The sequence below is a fragment of the Ursus maritimus genome, unplaced genomic scaffold (genome assembly GCF_017311325.1).
Source record: "Ursus maritimus isolate PB19 unplaced genomic scaffold, ASM1731132v1 scaffold_17, whole genome shotgun sequence".
NCBI lineage: Eukaryota > Metazoa > Chordata > Mammalia > Carnivora > Ursidae > Ursus > Ursus maritimus.
Window position 1 is genome coordinate 7,048,441 of NW_024424119.1, and position 14,367 is coordinate 7,062,807.

The 14,367-nt window shown below is 37.0% G+C and overlaps 1 protein-coding gene across 6 annotated transcripts in view; it reads right to left on the reverse strand.

Moving 5' to 3' along the window:
- The window catches only part of MPDZ (multiple PDZ domain crumbs cell polarity complex component), a 134,662-nt gene that overhangs the window by 34,487 nt on the left and 85,808 nt on the right, over nucleotides 1-14,367 (reverse strand). For 5 of the 6 annotated variants that reach the window (XM_008689848.2, XM_040631441.1, XM_008689850.2 and 2 more), the window contains one exon: nucleotides 5,613-5,790. In XM_008689848.2, coding sequence (XP_008688070.1) covers nucleotides 5,613-5,790 — 178 coding nt within the window. Of the gene's footprint in view, nucleotides 1-2,645; nucleotides 2,757-5,612; nucleotides 5,791-14,367 lie in introns of all 6 variants that reach the window. The other variant, XM_008689844.2, reaches the window with a different exon arrangement.

Genomic DNA, 14,367 nt, shown 5'->3' on the forward strand with positions numbered 1-14,367 from the left:
ATATTTCATTTTAAATGCGAAAGTAATTCTGATTTCCCAAAGCTGAATGCATATGCAGAGGAGGAAAAATATCTTTCCTCTATTCATCTTAAGTTCTCAGCTGGATCCCTGTAATAAAAAACAGATCAACAAGAGAAAAGTATATATATGTATTGATTTAATGTTAACTTTTATGGACACAGAGCCTTTATAAGATAGTGCAGACCTGGGGGCGCCTGGGTGGCACAGCGGTTAAGCATCTGCCTTCGCTCGGGGCATGATCCCGGCGTTATGGGATCGAGCCCCACATCAGGCTCCTCCACTATGAGCCTGCTTCTTCCTCTCCCACTCCCCCTGCTTGTGTTCCCTCTCATGCTGGCTGTCTCTATCTCTGTCAAATAAATAAATAAAATCTTAAAAAAAAAAAAAAGATAGTGCAGACCTGGAATTTCTTGACACTAGGTTTGCTGAAGAGTGGAAAATCAGGGAAATTTGATAGGACAAAAGAGTATGAGCTAAGGTGGGGAAATGGGGGCAAACTTAGCAAGGTGTTTTCATTCGGACCCTTCCCAGTACCCTGCATCTCTGGAGGTAAGGATGTTCCTTTCCTTCCGGTACGGAGAGGCACCTCTCACATGAGGGTTTTTATGACCTGCATCACAGGAGAAGGGGGAGGTCAGAGTCCTTCCAGCACTTGTCTTTTCCTAAATTCCTTCAGCTTAAAATATTCAGTATGCCAGGGTGCCCTATTTTGGGGCAGTGTGCCCTGAATCCTGTCACATGTAACTTAACTAAACATGTCACTCTAGGCAAGATTTCTCCTGGAATAATTGCTATAAAATCAAGCATCATTATATCTCAGATAGTAAAACAGGAATATTTTCCAGGTGTATGAGAAAAATATCTTCCCAGCTCATTAGAAAATGTGACTGGCATTGAAAGAAATGTTTGAAGTTTTTAAAAGTACTATGAAGAATCCTATTCAGCAGTTTACAGTATTGTCCTACATGATATAAAAGTTGGAAATTAAAAATAAAACAAAAGCAATAAAACCCACCCACACACACACAAAAAAATAGTTTTAACTTAACCTTAAACAGCCATTCACCAATACCATCGTGCTGTATCTATGTTTGACACAACAAACGGAAACAAATGTGGAAAGATTTGTAGTTATTTAAACAAGCTGAATACCATTTGAAGAGAATGCAGCATGATGCAGCCCGACCATTTGGCAGATTTTCTCATCTGAATGGATAATTATTACCTAACAATAAACAACTGAATGATTAAAAACCGCAGATGTGAAGATAACTGCTTACATTAAGAACTACTAAATTCATTTCTTACAGTAAACCCAGACCAGAGCTACACCTGTCTTGACAACAAAAGGAAGGACCAACAGGATAAATTTGGTCACTCTGAATTCCATTGCACAGAATACTGACAAGTTCCTTTTACTGATCTCATCTACAGAGCTGGTCCCTACTCTCTTTCCATCATTTGAGCACTGAGTTCTTATAGTCTTAATTTTAAAATGATAAATTATAAAATAATTATATATTTTAAAGTTTTAGATAGATCCATCTAATTTCCCTCACATATGTTGACATTTTCCTTTTAAAGACAACCGAACCTCAAAGCTAATGAGCAGGTATTTCAAAGAGAATCAGTATGACAGGGGTTGTTTTGTTTTGTTGTCACTAAAATCCAGGAGTAGAATCTCTATGAGTTTCAGGACATCTAGGAAGCTCCTGAAATGCTATGCAAACTTTTCTGTGAACGTGTATGTTTCTGAAAAACTTTCCAAGGGGTATGTGGCTCAAATATGCTTAGGAACTGCTGCACATGCAAAAAACCTTTTTCACTGAGACATAAAGAAGGAATAGTAAAAAAAAAAAATAGTTTTAAACTCTTGGCATAATTTTCATCTTCGGAATCATGAGGGCATATCAAATACACAAAGACTCAGTATCTTCTCCATCAACAACATTCATTAAATGCATTCATTGTATTTTCTAAAATATTTTTAAAGCCATTTTATCTGTCATGACTGATGGTAAAATGGGTTAGTAGGTTTCTGTCCACCGGGGGCTATCCAGTGATGAAGAGCTTTATAGTGATCGTGGCTGGGAAGCAGCAGCTATGAAATCGCTCGTATATAAACATACTGCTTAAATTTCCACTATGTAGAATGTTCAGTGGGACAGACAAATACATTCAAGATGATTCACAGGTGATCATGGGATTGCATACTCTGGAAATTCTGTTTAGAAGATATATGCATAAAGAAAATGTAATCTCTCTGGCTTCTCAGGGACTCAGAGGTCACACACTAGTAAGCTAAGTCATTATATCACATTCCTCTTAACAATTTATATATTTTGTGACTACAGTGAATACTAATAATTATCCATCTGGATACATGGCCACCAATGGATCCTACTTCTGTGTGTTTTCAATAGACTTGAAGTGTTTATTAAATATGGTAGAAGGGATTTCCAGGACAACTCAATTAAAAAAAAAAAACAATATAAAATTTTAACAAGTCTCCTGAGATTTCAAGACTGGACATCTGCTCCTAGAGACAACTTGGCCCTTGATACGTTAGATTCCAAGTTGAACATTGCTTGGATTTGCCTACCTTGCCCTTTGTGTTCGCTTACCCTTGGTCTGTTTATAATGCTCTGTACCATAAAGACTACGGGGTTGCCTGCTTTCCGAATGGCTTCCACAGCTTGCTCATGGCTTGCATCTCTGAGGTCCATTCCATCCACCTGCAATGGAAGGCCTCAGCTTAACATTTCAAGAAGCTATAGAACAACAGAACAATTTGTGGATCTGGAGTTCTGAGGATCCTGAGGGAGGCTCCTGTAAAATCTGCTTCAGAATCAAGAATACTTGAGACTACTCGTGAAACTCCAGAACTTTGCATTTGTCCAGCACACTTGTGGTCCTTTACTTTGGACACTGATTTCTGTCCCCATAATCAACTGAAATAGTCATCACTTGAAGTGAAGGCTCTGCTTCTGCTTTCCTTACACTATCAGTTGTTCCTTTAATAAATCAAAATCATTAAAGAAATACTATAAGGGAACGGCCTCGCAGCGCGGTCTTCATCATGAAAGTCACTGTACAACATTATCTCCCAATCCATTATAGACTAGTTTGGGAAATGGGTGGATGATGTTTTGTGTGTTTCTCTCTGAACAGGGAAGCTTGAAGTGAAAAACAAAATTCTGATGTTCAGAAAAATCAGGTTATGGCAAGATTAGTTTTGCAGGAGAATCTTTGTAGTAGACATGACAGGAGCTGAAAGCCAAGAAATTGTGCTTGTTAGTAATTCTTCAATAAATAGCTTGAAAATGAATGCTATTTTGTAACTTTTTATTGACCATGGCTTGCCTGGGTGATGATCAGTTTAGCTTATGCACTATATGAACAGGAAGGAAAATAGTTTGAAAGGCCAAATGCTAATCCTGCCAGAAAACTATAGGATACTACTATCATTTTATCATTTGCAATTACCACAATAGGGCATATACAACAAAATAGCAAAATCGGAGTAGATACAATTCTGGAAAAGAAAATTAATTATTAGATCACTGCATAGAACATTATCACCTTTAAAAGAATTACTACATTTAATTGAAAACCTCCCCCAGATTGATACTTAGATAATATAATATGCATTTCAGTGCATATTAAAAATGGCTTTCATTTTTTGTAGAATAGAAGTTAGTATTCAGGTCTACTATATATTCCATTTGTGGAAACATTTAATAGGACATTAAATATCTTTGCTCAAATCCAAAGAACTCTATACTTAGAATGGAATACCTTGCAGGCCTCGACTCGTCTAGTCTAAATACTTTTTCAGAAACTTGGCAGAGATAGGTTTCAGAATCCCCAGGATTACAGGCGCCTAAGGCTTTCTTACTTACTAGAAAAGCCCCCATACGTAACAGCCCTCAACAAACCACTGCTAAACAGCACACAGTACTTTACAACACACACAAAAAATACTCTCTTTTCAATTTGAAAAGGATGCTTTAACTCACTCAATACATTTATATAATATTTTAGTGCAAACTGTGACCAATCCTTTCTAGAAAGATGTATAAATATTTCTTACTTTTTCTCCTTAGGTCAAAGGTATTTAATAGTGAATTTTCCATAAAATAAACTGCCCTGTGATAATCTGAAATTGGGAATTTTAGATAGTATCCTAGCTAAACAAGAGTTTTTTAAAAAGGGGCTAAGATATCCCCTAATGGAAGGTAAAGATGCGGGAAGAGAGAACAAGCCCATCATTCTTCCTTATAAATGGAGGAAAAAACAAGACAAAACAGACATGGCCCTTGTGTCCTCCCAAGTCTCAATCCTCCTCCCTCTTCAGTTCTCACAGATAATCAACCAGTAAAGGACTAAATTAGTAAATCCTAAAAATGTCCATTGTAAAGTTGCGGTTAATAAGTTGTAACCTTCTTCTACACAGTCGATGTATTTTAATGGTATGGATTTAGATTTAATTTATATGGATTTAGAAAATGAGAGACAATCACTTGTATAAAGTAAATGTAACGGTCCTTATAGTAATAAAGAAATAAAATTAGAAATAAAGAAATAAAATTTCTACTGGGAAGTTGTCTCTTTTACTCTACTCTATAAATCCTGACAACTTAGCAAATCTGGGTTAGGTACCCTCCCTCTACCCTATTAACTAAAACTACACTTTCCCTGATCAAAAAATTTATCACACTGTTCTGAAGTGACTCGATTACTTGTTAAGTCTGTCATGCTTGACAGGCAGGCATGGTGCCTTGTTTACTATGAAATGCCCAGAGCTTGTCATAGCATCTGGAATGCAACAGCTGCTCCAGGAGTATTTGCTGAGTAAATGAGTAATGACCATGGGAGAAAAGACTATTTAAAATATTATACTTTGCTTTGAATTAAGAGATTAGGAACAATTTGACCAAATACTTCTCCTGCATATACCAAAGTTACACATACATGAGTGTGTAAATACACACACATACACACACACACACACACACTCCTCAGTGATGAATGGGTACAGCACTGAGAAGGAGGAGGAAAATCTGAGCCTGGATTGTGGGGATGGGAGCATTTATGTAAAAGATAATCAGGGTAATTAGCATAAAAGATTTACGGAAAAGATTCACTTGGAAAACCATCTTACCCAACAAAGTTAGTCTACAATGAAATGATCATGACAAAGCATTTCTTAAAATAAAATCTTACTGGAGAACTTAGTTATTATGTACATATTTTGTGCATGTATACATAATTTCAACCAATTCAATTTTTTTCCCCAGGAAATTTGCTTTGTTCCTTCAAACAGAATTTCATTATTTTAGCTCAGGGCCAAAGTTTTTTAAAATGGTTATATCTCCAAACATCAGTCTCTGAATCAAGATATATAATCTGTCACCATGCACGAAAGAGAAAAATTGTGGATGAAATGGAACATGTAAGAAAGAAATGCTTTAACCACAAACACATTTTACTTTCACGTTGGGTCAAGTGACCGGTGTAAAGATGATTCCCTTAGTAAAGAGGACAGAATAGGTGAAGAACTTTGGCACAGAAAGCTCACTAGAGGGTACCTCTACTATTCTATCTCCAGGTTTCAAGGTTCCATTTTTGCCAGCTGGACTATCTTCAAGAACATGTTTGATGAAAATGCCCCTCATCACTTCACCGTTGCTTAGACGACTCCCCATGCCTCTTCCACCAACAATGCTGATGCCCAAGGATTTGCTTGGTTCTCTCCAAAGTTCAACCCTATAAAGATTTAAAAAAAAAAAAAAAAAAAAAGGTAAACTCTTGTAAGAAAGCTTATGGGGGAGAAGCCTCACAATGCTGGGTTTTGCATTGATTTTTGGATAGGACACCAAAGGCATAAGCAACAAAAGACAGACAAATTAGACTTAACAAAATTAAAAACTTTTGTTAATCAAAAAATATTATCAATAAAGTAAAAAGGCAACTCATAGAACAGGAGAAAATATTTGCAAATCACGTTGTGGATAAGGGATTGATATCCAGAATATAAAGAGAACACCAAAAACTCAACAATAAAAAAAATAAACAATCTGATTTAAACATAGGCAAAGGAACTAAACAGACAGTTTCTCCAAAGAAGATATACAAATGGTCCATAAGCACATGAAGAGATGTTCAATATCACTAATCATTAGGGAAATGCAAATCAAAACCACAGTGTGATACCACTTTGTACCCACTGGGATGCTACTATCAAAAACAAAGAAACAAACAAAAACCACCCCCCCCAAAAAAACCCAAAAAACCAAACCAAAACCAAAAAAAAACCCAAAAAACAGACACCTGGGTGGCTCAGTTGGTTAAATGTCTGCCTTGGCTCAGGGCATGATCCCAGGGTCTGGGAATCCAGTCCTGCATGTGCTCCTTGCTCAGCAGGGAGCCTGCTTTTCCCTCTCCCCCTCCCCCTCTCTCCTGCTCATGCTCTCCTGCTCTGTCTCTCTCTATCTCTCTCTGACAAATAAATAAATAAAAATCTTTAAAAAAAAGAAAGAAGAGCAAAGAAAAAAAAGAAAAGAAGTGCTGGCAAGGAGAAACTGGAGCAATTGGAAACTTGTGCACTGTTGGTAAAATGTGAAATGTTGTACCCACTATAGAAAACAGTATGGATGTTACTAAAAAAAATTAAAAATAAAACTACCCTACGATCCAGTAATTCCATTTCTGGGTATATACCCTCTCAAAATTAAAGAAAGGTGTCTTGAAGAAATATTTTTACAGTCATGTTCATAGAAAGGTCATTCACAAAAACCAAAAGGTAGAAGCAATCTAAAGATGAATGGATAAACAAAATGGTATATACATACCATGGAATATTATTTAGCCTTAGAAAGGGAAAAAATTCTGATACATGCTATAATACAGATGAACCTTGAAAGCATTATGTTAAGTGAAATAAGTCAGCTAGGTGAAATAAAGGACAAATACTATCCAATTCATTTATTTGATTTATCTAGAATAGTCAAATTCATAGAGACAGAAAGGAGAATGGTAAAAAGTTTCATGAGACAAATGAAAATGGAAAAACAACATACTAGAACTTATGGGATGAAACAAAAGCAATTCTGAGAGGGAAATTTATAGCAATATATGCCAACATTTAAAGACTAGAAAGATCCAAAATGAGCAACCTAACTCTATGCCTTAATGAACTAGAAAAAGAATAAATTGACTAAATTCAGCAGAAGGAATGTGAGAGTAAAGATGACAGCAGAAACAAATGAAATAGAGGACAAATAATAGAAAAGATTAACCAAACCAAGAGTTGGTTCTTTGAAAAGATAAACAAAACTGACAGACCCTTAGCTACACTAACCAAGAAAAAAGGACCCAAATTGACAAAACTATAAATGAAAAATAAGACATTACAACTGTTAACAGAGAAATTCAAAGGATCCTAAGAGGCTATTATGACCAACTATACCCCAACAAACTGCACAACCTAGAAGAAATGGAAAAATTCTTAGAAACATAAAACTTACTAAGATTGAATCAGGAAGAAATAGAAAATTTGAATAGACCAATAACTAGTAAGGAGACTGAATCAGTAACCAATAGCCCCCCAACAAAGAAAAGTCCAGGACCAGATGGCTTCACTGGTAAATTTTCTAATCACTTAAGAAGAATAAACACCAATCTTTCTAAAATGCTTCCAAAAATCAAAGAGGAAGGATTGCTCCCAAACTCATTGTACAAGACCAGCATTATCCTGATACCAAAATCAGAAAAGGTCACTACTAGAAAAGAAAACTACAGTACATGATATTGCTGGTGAATATATATGCAAAAATTCTCAATAAAATACTAGCAAACTGAATTCTGTCGCACATTAAAAGGACCACTCACCAAGCTAAAGCAGGATGTATCCCTGGGATGCAGGGATGGTACAACCTAGGCAAATCAACCAATGTGATAAGTCACATTAATAGAATGAAATAAAAGAATCAGATGAACACTTCAATAGAGAAAAAAAGCATTTGACAAAAACAGACATCTGTTCATGATAAAAACTCTTAACAAATTAGGCATAGAAGGAACATATCTCAACATAATAAAGGACACATATAGCAAGGCTACAGCTAACATAATACTCAATAGTGAAAGGAAGAAAGCTTTTCCTTTAAGATCAAGAAAAAGACAAAGGTGCCCACTTTCACCACATCTATTCAACACAGTACTGGAAAGCCTAGCTAGAGCAATCAGGCAAGAAAAATAAATAAAAAGTATCAGGATTGGAAAGGAAGAAGTAAAACCATCTCTATTTGTAGATGACATAATTTTATACATAAAAAATCCTAAAAACCCAATAAAAAAACTGTCAGATCTAATCAATGAATTCAGTAACGTTGTGGGGTACAAAATTAACACACAAAAATAAGTAGCATTTCTATACACTAACAACAAAGTTTCTGGAAAAAATTGATCTCATTTACAATAGCATAAAAAATAGTAATACATTTAAAGAAGTGAAATATCTCTACTATGAAAACAAGATATTGATAAAATAAATCAAAGAAGAAATAAATAGAAAGGTATCCTATGTTCATGGGTTGGAAGAATATTGTTAAAACGTGAAATAATCTCAAAAGCCGTCTAGAGATTCAATCCAATTCTTATCAAGATTCCAATGGCATTTTTAAAGAAATAGAAAAAATACTGCTAAAATTTATAGAGAATCACAAAAGACTCTGAATAGTCAAAGAAATCCTGAGAAAAAAAGAACAAAGCAGGAGGCATCACACTTCCTGATTTCAAACTATACTATAAAGTTACAGTCATCAAAAGAGTATAGTAACAGCATAAAAACAGACACGTAGACCAATGGAATAGAATCAAGTGCCCAGAAATAAACCCAAGAATGTAAGGTCAACTAATATTTGACAAGGGAGGATAGTCTCTTCAATAAATGGTGCTGGGATAATTGAATATTTACATGTAAAAGAATGAAGGTGACCCATATTTTACACCACTCACAAAAATTAACTTGGATTAAGGACTTAAATGTAAGACCTGAAACTTGTGATAATCTTTTTACACTACATATAAAATCAAGCGAACATGCCATATGCGTTAAACTTACACAGTGATGTATGTTCAATTATTTCTCGATAAAACTAGGGAAAAAAGAAAGTAGAATGGTGGTTGCCACCAAGTTTGGGGGAGGCAGAAACTGGGAATTATTATTTAATATTTAGTGGGTACAGATTCTCAGTTTTGTAGGATGATGTAAGTGTTCTGAAGATAGATGGCAGTGATGGGTACACAGCAATGTGAATGTTCTTAGCCACTGATCTGCATGATGAAAATGGTTCACACGGTCAAAAATTGTAACTAAAATTTTAAAAACGATGTAATAAAATGTGATAAAAGTTCATTTTTGCCAATTTTGTCAATTTATTAAGGGTTTGCCAGTAGTAAAACAAAATCATTTTAGTTTCCCAATTTTGTGTTTTATAGGGTCTGATAAACACTAATGTATTTCTGAAGCTGATTTGTTACAAGTAAATACTGGACTCACACTCCAGGCTGGGACATGGACTGATATAAAAGTACCATTTTCCAGGAGCTCTAATACTGCAGACATTAAGTAATCAAGAAATTCAACTACTCCTGAACAGATGGTAACTTCTAAGCTTGGCAATCAAGGAAAAGAACATTCCTGCACATGCTATGTCAGAAGCTTGTCTCTGTGGAAGTCTTCTTTGCCAAGGCAGACCCAGTAACTAACAGTCAGGATGTAGAAAGCAGTGGCTGACAGTATCCTACATGATTTGATCCTACCACCACCTCCCTAAATTCATCTTCCACAGCTCTCTGCCCTCCGCTCTTCACTCCAGCTACCACAGCATCTTCTCGATATTCCTGAAGCTCATCAGGCATGCTCTCCTGCTTTGGGGCGTTGGTGCTTGCTACTTCCTCTGCCTTGAATGCACTTCCTCCAGCCATGTAATACAGACACTCAGATTTAATCACTGCATATAGCTGTAAGAGCTCTGAATGCATTAAGTTCCTGTCTTATGAAAAGACTGGGACATAAGAATAAGGTCTTTTGCAGTGAGGTGTCTGGCTGAGCAGAAAAAAAGCAAAGAAACCTAGCAGAGAGCTCTGGGATAATGAGACTGTAATCTGCTCTGTGCTAAGTCAGTCTGGGACATTAAATCAGAGAAGAAAGCATGGTCTAAACATACGCCCTCAATTTGAGGAGCTTTGAGGAGCTCCCAGAGGAGAGGAAAGATTGAAGTAAGGACTCTTGGGTATTGAGGGAGGTCTGGTAAGAAAAGGCTGGGGATAAAAGATCACCAGGGATAGTGGGGAGACAACAGCCCCTGGTCAGATGGAGGCACCTGAGGTCAGTGTTTTTTTTCCTTATTAGAAATCTATAATCCTAGAATCTCTATGTATTTAGTTTGAAAGGATGTCACCATGCTCCTGAATCTTAATAATATTTGTGTGAATAGTTTATTTATTTATTTATTTTTAAAGATTTTATTTATTTATTTGACAGAGATAGAGACAGCCAGCGAGAGAGGGAACACAAGCAGGGGAAGTGGGAAAGGGAGAAGCAGGCTCATAGCGGAGGAGCCTGATGTGGGGCTCGATCCCATAACGCCAGGATCACGCCCTGAGCCGAAGGCAGATGCTTAACCGCTGTGCCACCCAGGCGCCCCATGTGTGAATAGTTTAAACTAGTTAAAATCCTAGTCATCATTTTCTTTCACTCTGGTAATTCTGTGAAAGACAAGAACCAAAATCCTAACTTGTTTCTTAAAGCAGTTTCTAAGACAACATGGCAAGGTAAAGAAGTCAGTATATTTGGCCATTTGTAGTAAATATTCAAGAATTCAGAACACATACATAGGACTACTTAACCCTTCTCTTATAAAGGAAAAAAAAAATAAAAGAAAGAATGAAAGAAAATGTCTCCTAGGGTTCTTTGTAGTTAGTGTGAATTGGAAAGTGGTTCTTATAATTTCTTAAATAATAAAAATAATAGCAGCAAACACTCAAGAGCTTATCAGCATTATTGTCTATGTGAATTCCACATACTTTCATTTAATTCTCACCTCATCCTTATGCCATGGATACTCTTATTATGCCCCATTTTAAAAAGGGAAGAGGTGCAGTTAAGGTTGAACAATGTTTGGATAATAGCCCCGTACACCTACACGGGGTCTGGCAGCTAGTGAAGTGTTTTCCAATACAGTGTACTCTCTGGAAGAGAGGCTGTAACTCCTTAAAATACTGGAGAAATGACCTGCCAAATGACCACAGTGCTGAGGAACCTGACCGCCTCACTGAACGGAACATGGTAAACATTCCTTGAACAGAAAAAGGAGACCTATAAAAGCAAAGTTTAGAACATGTTCAGAGTTAGTTGAATGGAAAAATGGCAGCCTTTCTTGAGCCCTATACGCAGGCTTAACAAAGAATGAAATTCAGAAAAGCAAAGGTAAAAGGGCTCTGAGGCCAGGATACCCAAGCTCTGAACTGAGTCCCTGGGTTCGCGTCCTGATTTTTTGCTACTTAACACAGTTGTGTGACCCTCTGCAACTTATTTAGTCTCTCTCTTACCTTCCTCAGCTGTGAAATGGAGCCGGTAAGTCTCTTTATATCAGAGTTCGCTGTGAGGATTAAATTAATGAATGTATGCGAAGTGCAAAGTGAAGCTTGGGCATACAGCAAGCAATCAATCCTTCATTACTCTTATTATGATGCTTGGGATTATGATTACTGAAGCAATGTAAGCAAGATACAAAATTCAACCCACATGACAAGTGAGAAAATGTGCACCCCAACACCTTGATCTTGTTTTGCTCATACATTGTTTATTAAGACAAGATACCATTTTCTCATTATCAGATTGACAAAAATGTGTTGTTTCAATGATCATATTATGTTATAACAAGGATGCGGGGAAAAGGGAACTCTCATATACTGAGAATTGAAGTAAAAATTGGTACAGCCACCTTAAAAACAAGTTGACAACTTCTGATAAAGTAAATAACACATTTAAATCTATGAGCCAGGGGTGCCTGGGTGGCTTGGTCGGTTAAGTGTCTGCCTTCGGCTCAGGTCGTGATCTCAGGGTCCTGGAATGGAGCCCGGTGTGGGACTGGCTGCTCAGCGGGGAGTCTGCTTCTCCCTCTCCCTCTGCCTCTCCCCCTTTTTGTGTGCTTTCTGTTTCTGTCAAGTAAATAAATAAAAACTTTTTTTATTTTATTTTTTTTTACATGGTAATAGTAATTGTTTTTTTTTTTAAATGATTTTTTATTATATTATGTTAGTCACCATAAAGTACATTCCCGGTTTCCGATGTAAGGCTCGATGATTCATTAGTTGTGTATAACACCCAGTGCACCATGCAATACGTGCCCTCCTTACTACCCATCACCGGTCTATCCCATTTCCCCACCACCCTCCCCTCTGAGGCCCTCAGTTTGTTTCTCATAGCCCATAGTCTCTCATGTTTCATTCCCCCTTCTGATTACCCCTCCCCTTTATCCCTTTCTTCTCCTACCGATCTTCCTAGTTTTTATGTTCCATAGATGAGAGAAATCATATGATAGTTGTCTTTCTCTGCTTGACTTATTTCACTTAGCATTATCTCCTCCAGTCCCGTCCATGTTGTAGCAAATGTTGAGAACTCGTTCTTTCTGATAGCTGAGTAATATTCCATTGTATATATGGACCACAACTTCTTAATCCAGTCATCTGTTGCAGGGCATCTCGGCTCCTTCCACGATTTAGCTATTGTGGACATTGCTGCTATGAACATTGGGGTGCATATGGCCCTTCTCTTCACTACGTCTGTATCTTTGGGGTAAACACCCAGTAGTGCAATAGCTCAATTTTTAACTTTTTAAGGGACCTCCACACTGTTTTCCACAGTGGTTGTACCAACTTGCATTCCCACCAACAATGTAGGAGGGATCCCCTTTCTCCACATCCTCTCCAACAATTGTTGTTTCTTGCCTTGTCTATTTTTGCCATTCTAACTGGCGTAAGGTGGTATCTCAGTGTGGTTTTGATTTGAATTTCCTTGATGGCTAATGATTTTGAACATTTTTTCATGTGTCTGTTAGCCATTTGTATGTCTTCATTGGAAAAGTGTCTGTTCATATCTTCTGCCCATTTTTTGATTTGTTTATTTGTTTCTCGTGTATTGAGTTTGAGAAGTTCTTTGTAGATCTTGGATACCAGTCCTTTATCTGTAGTGTCATTTGCAAATATATTCTCCCATTCCGTGGGCTGCCTCTTAGTTTTACTGACTGTTTCCTTGGCTGTGCAGAAACTTTTAATCTTGATGAAGTCCCATAAATTCATTTTGTTTCTCTTTGCCTTTGGGGATGTGTCATGAAAAAGGTTGCTTTGGCCGATGTCGTAGAGGTTGCTGCCTATGTTCTCCTCTAGAATTTTGATGGATTCCTAAAAAACCATACGTTACCTTGGAATTAACTTAACCAGAGATGTAAAGGACCTATATTCTAGAAACTATAAATCACTCTTGAAAGACATTGAGGAAGACATAAAAAGATGGAAAGATATTCCATGCTCATGGATCGGAAGAATTAACATAGTTAAAATGTCCATGCTACCCAGAGCAATCTACACTTTCAGTGCTATCCCGATCAAAATACCGAGGACATTTTTCAAAGAACTGGAACAAATAGTCCTTAAATTTGTATGGAAACAGAAAAGGCCCGAATCTCAAGGAACTGTTGAAAAGGAAAAACAAAGCTGGGGGCATCACAATGCAGGTTCGAGGTGTAGTACAAAGCTGTGATCACAAAGACAGCATGGTACTGGCACAAAAACAGACACATAGACCAATGGAACAGAATAGAGAGCCCAGAAATGGACCCTCGGCTCTTTGGGCAACTAATATTTGATAAAGCAGGAAAAAAAATCCGGTGGAAAAAAGACAGTCTCTTCAATAAATGGTGCTGGGAAAATTGGACAGCTACATGCCAAAGAATGAAACTTGACCACTATCTCACACCATACACAAAAATAAATTCCAAATGGATGAAAGACCTTGATGTGAGATAGGAATCCATCAAAATTCTAGAGGAGAACATAGGCAGCAACCTCTACGACATCGGCCAAAGCAACCTTTTTCATGACACATCCCCAAAGGCAAAGAGAAACAAAATGAATTTATGGGACTTCATCAAGATTAAAAGTTTCTGCACAGCCAAGGAAACAGTCAGTAAAACTAAGAGGCAGCCCACGGAATGGGAGAATATATTTGCAAATGACACTACAGATAAAGGACTGGTATCCAAGATCTACAAAGAA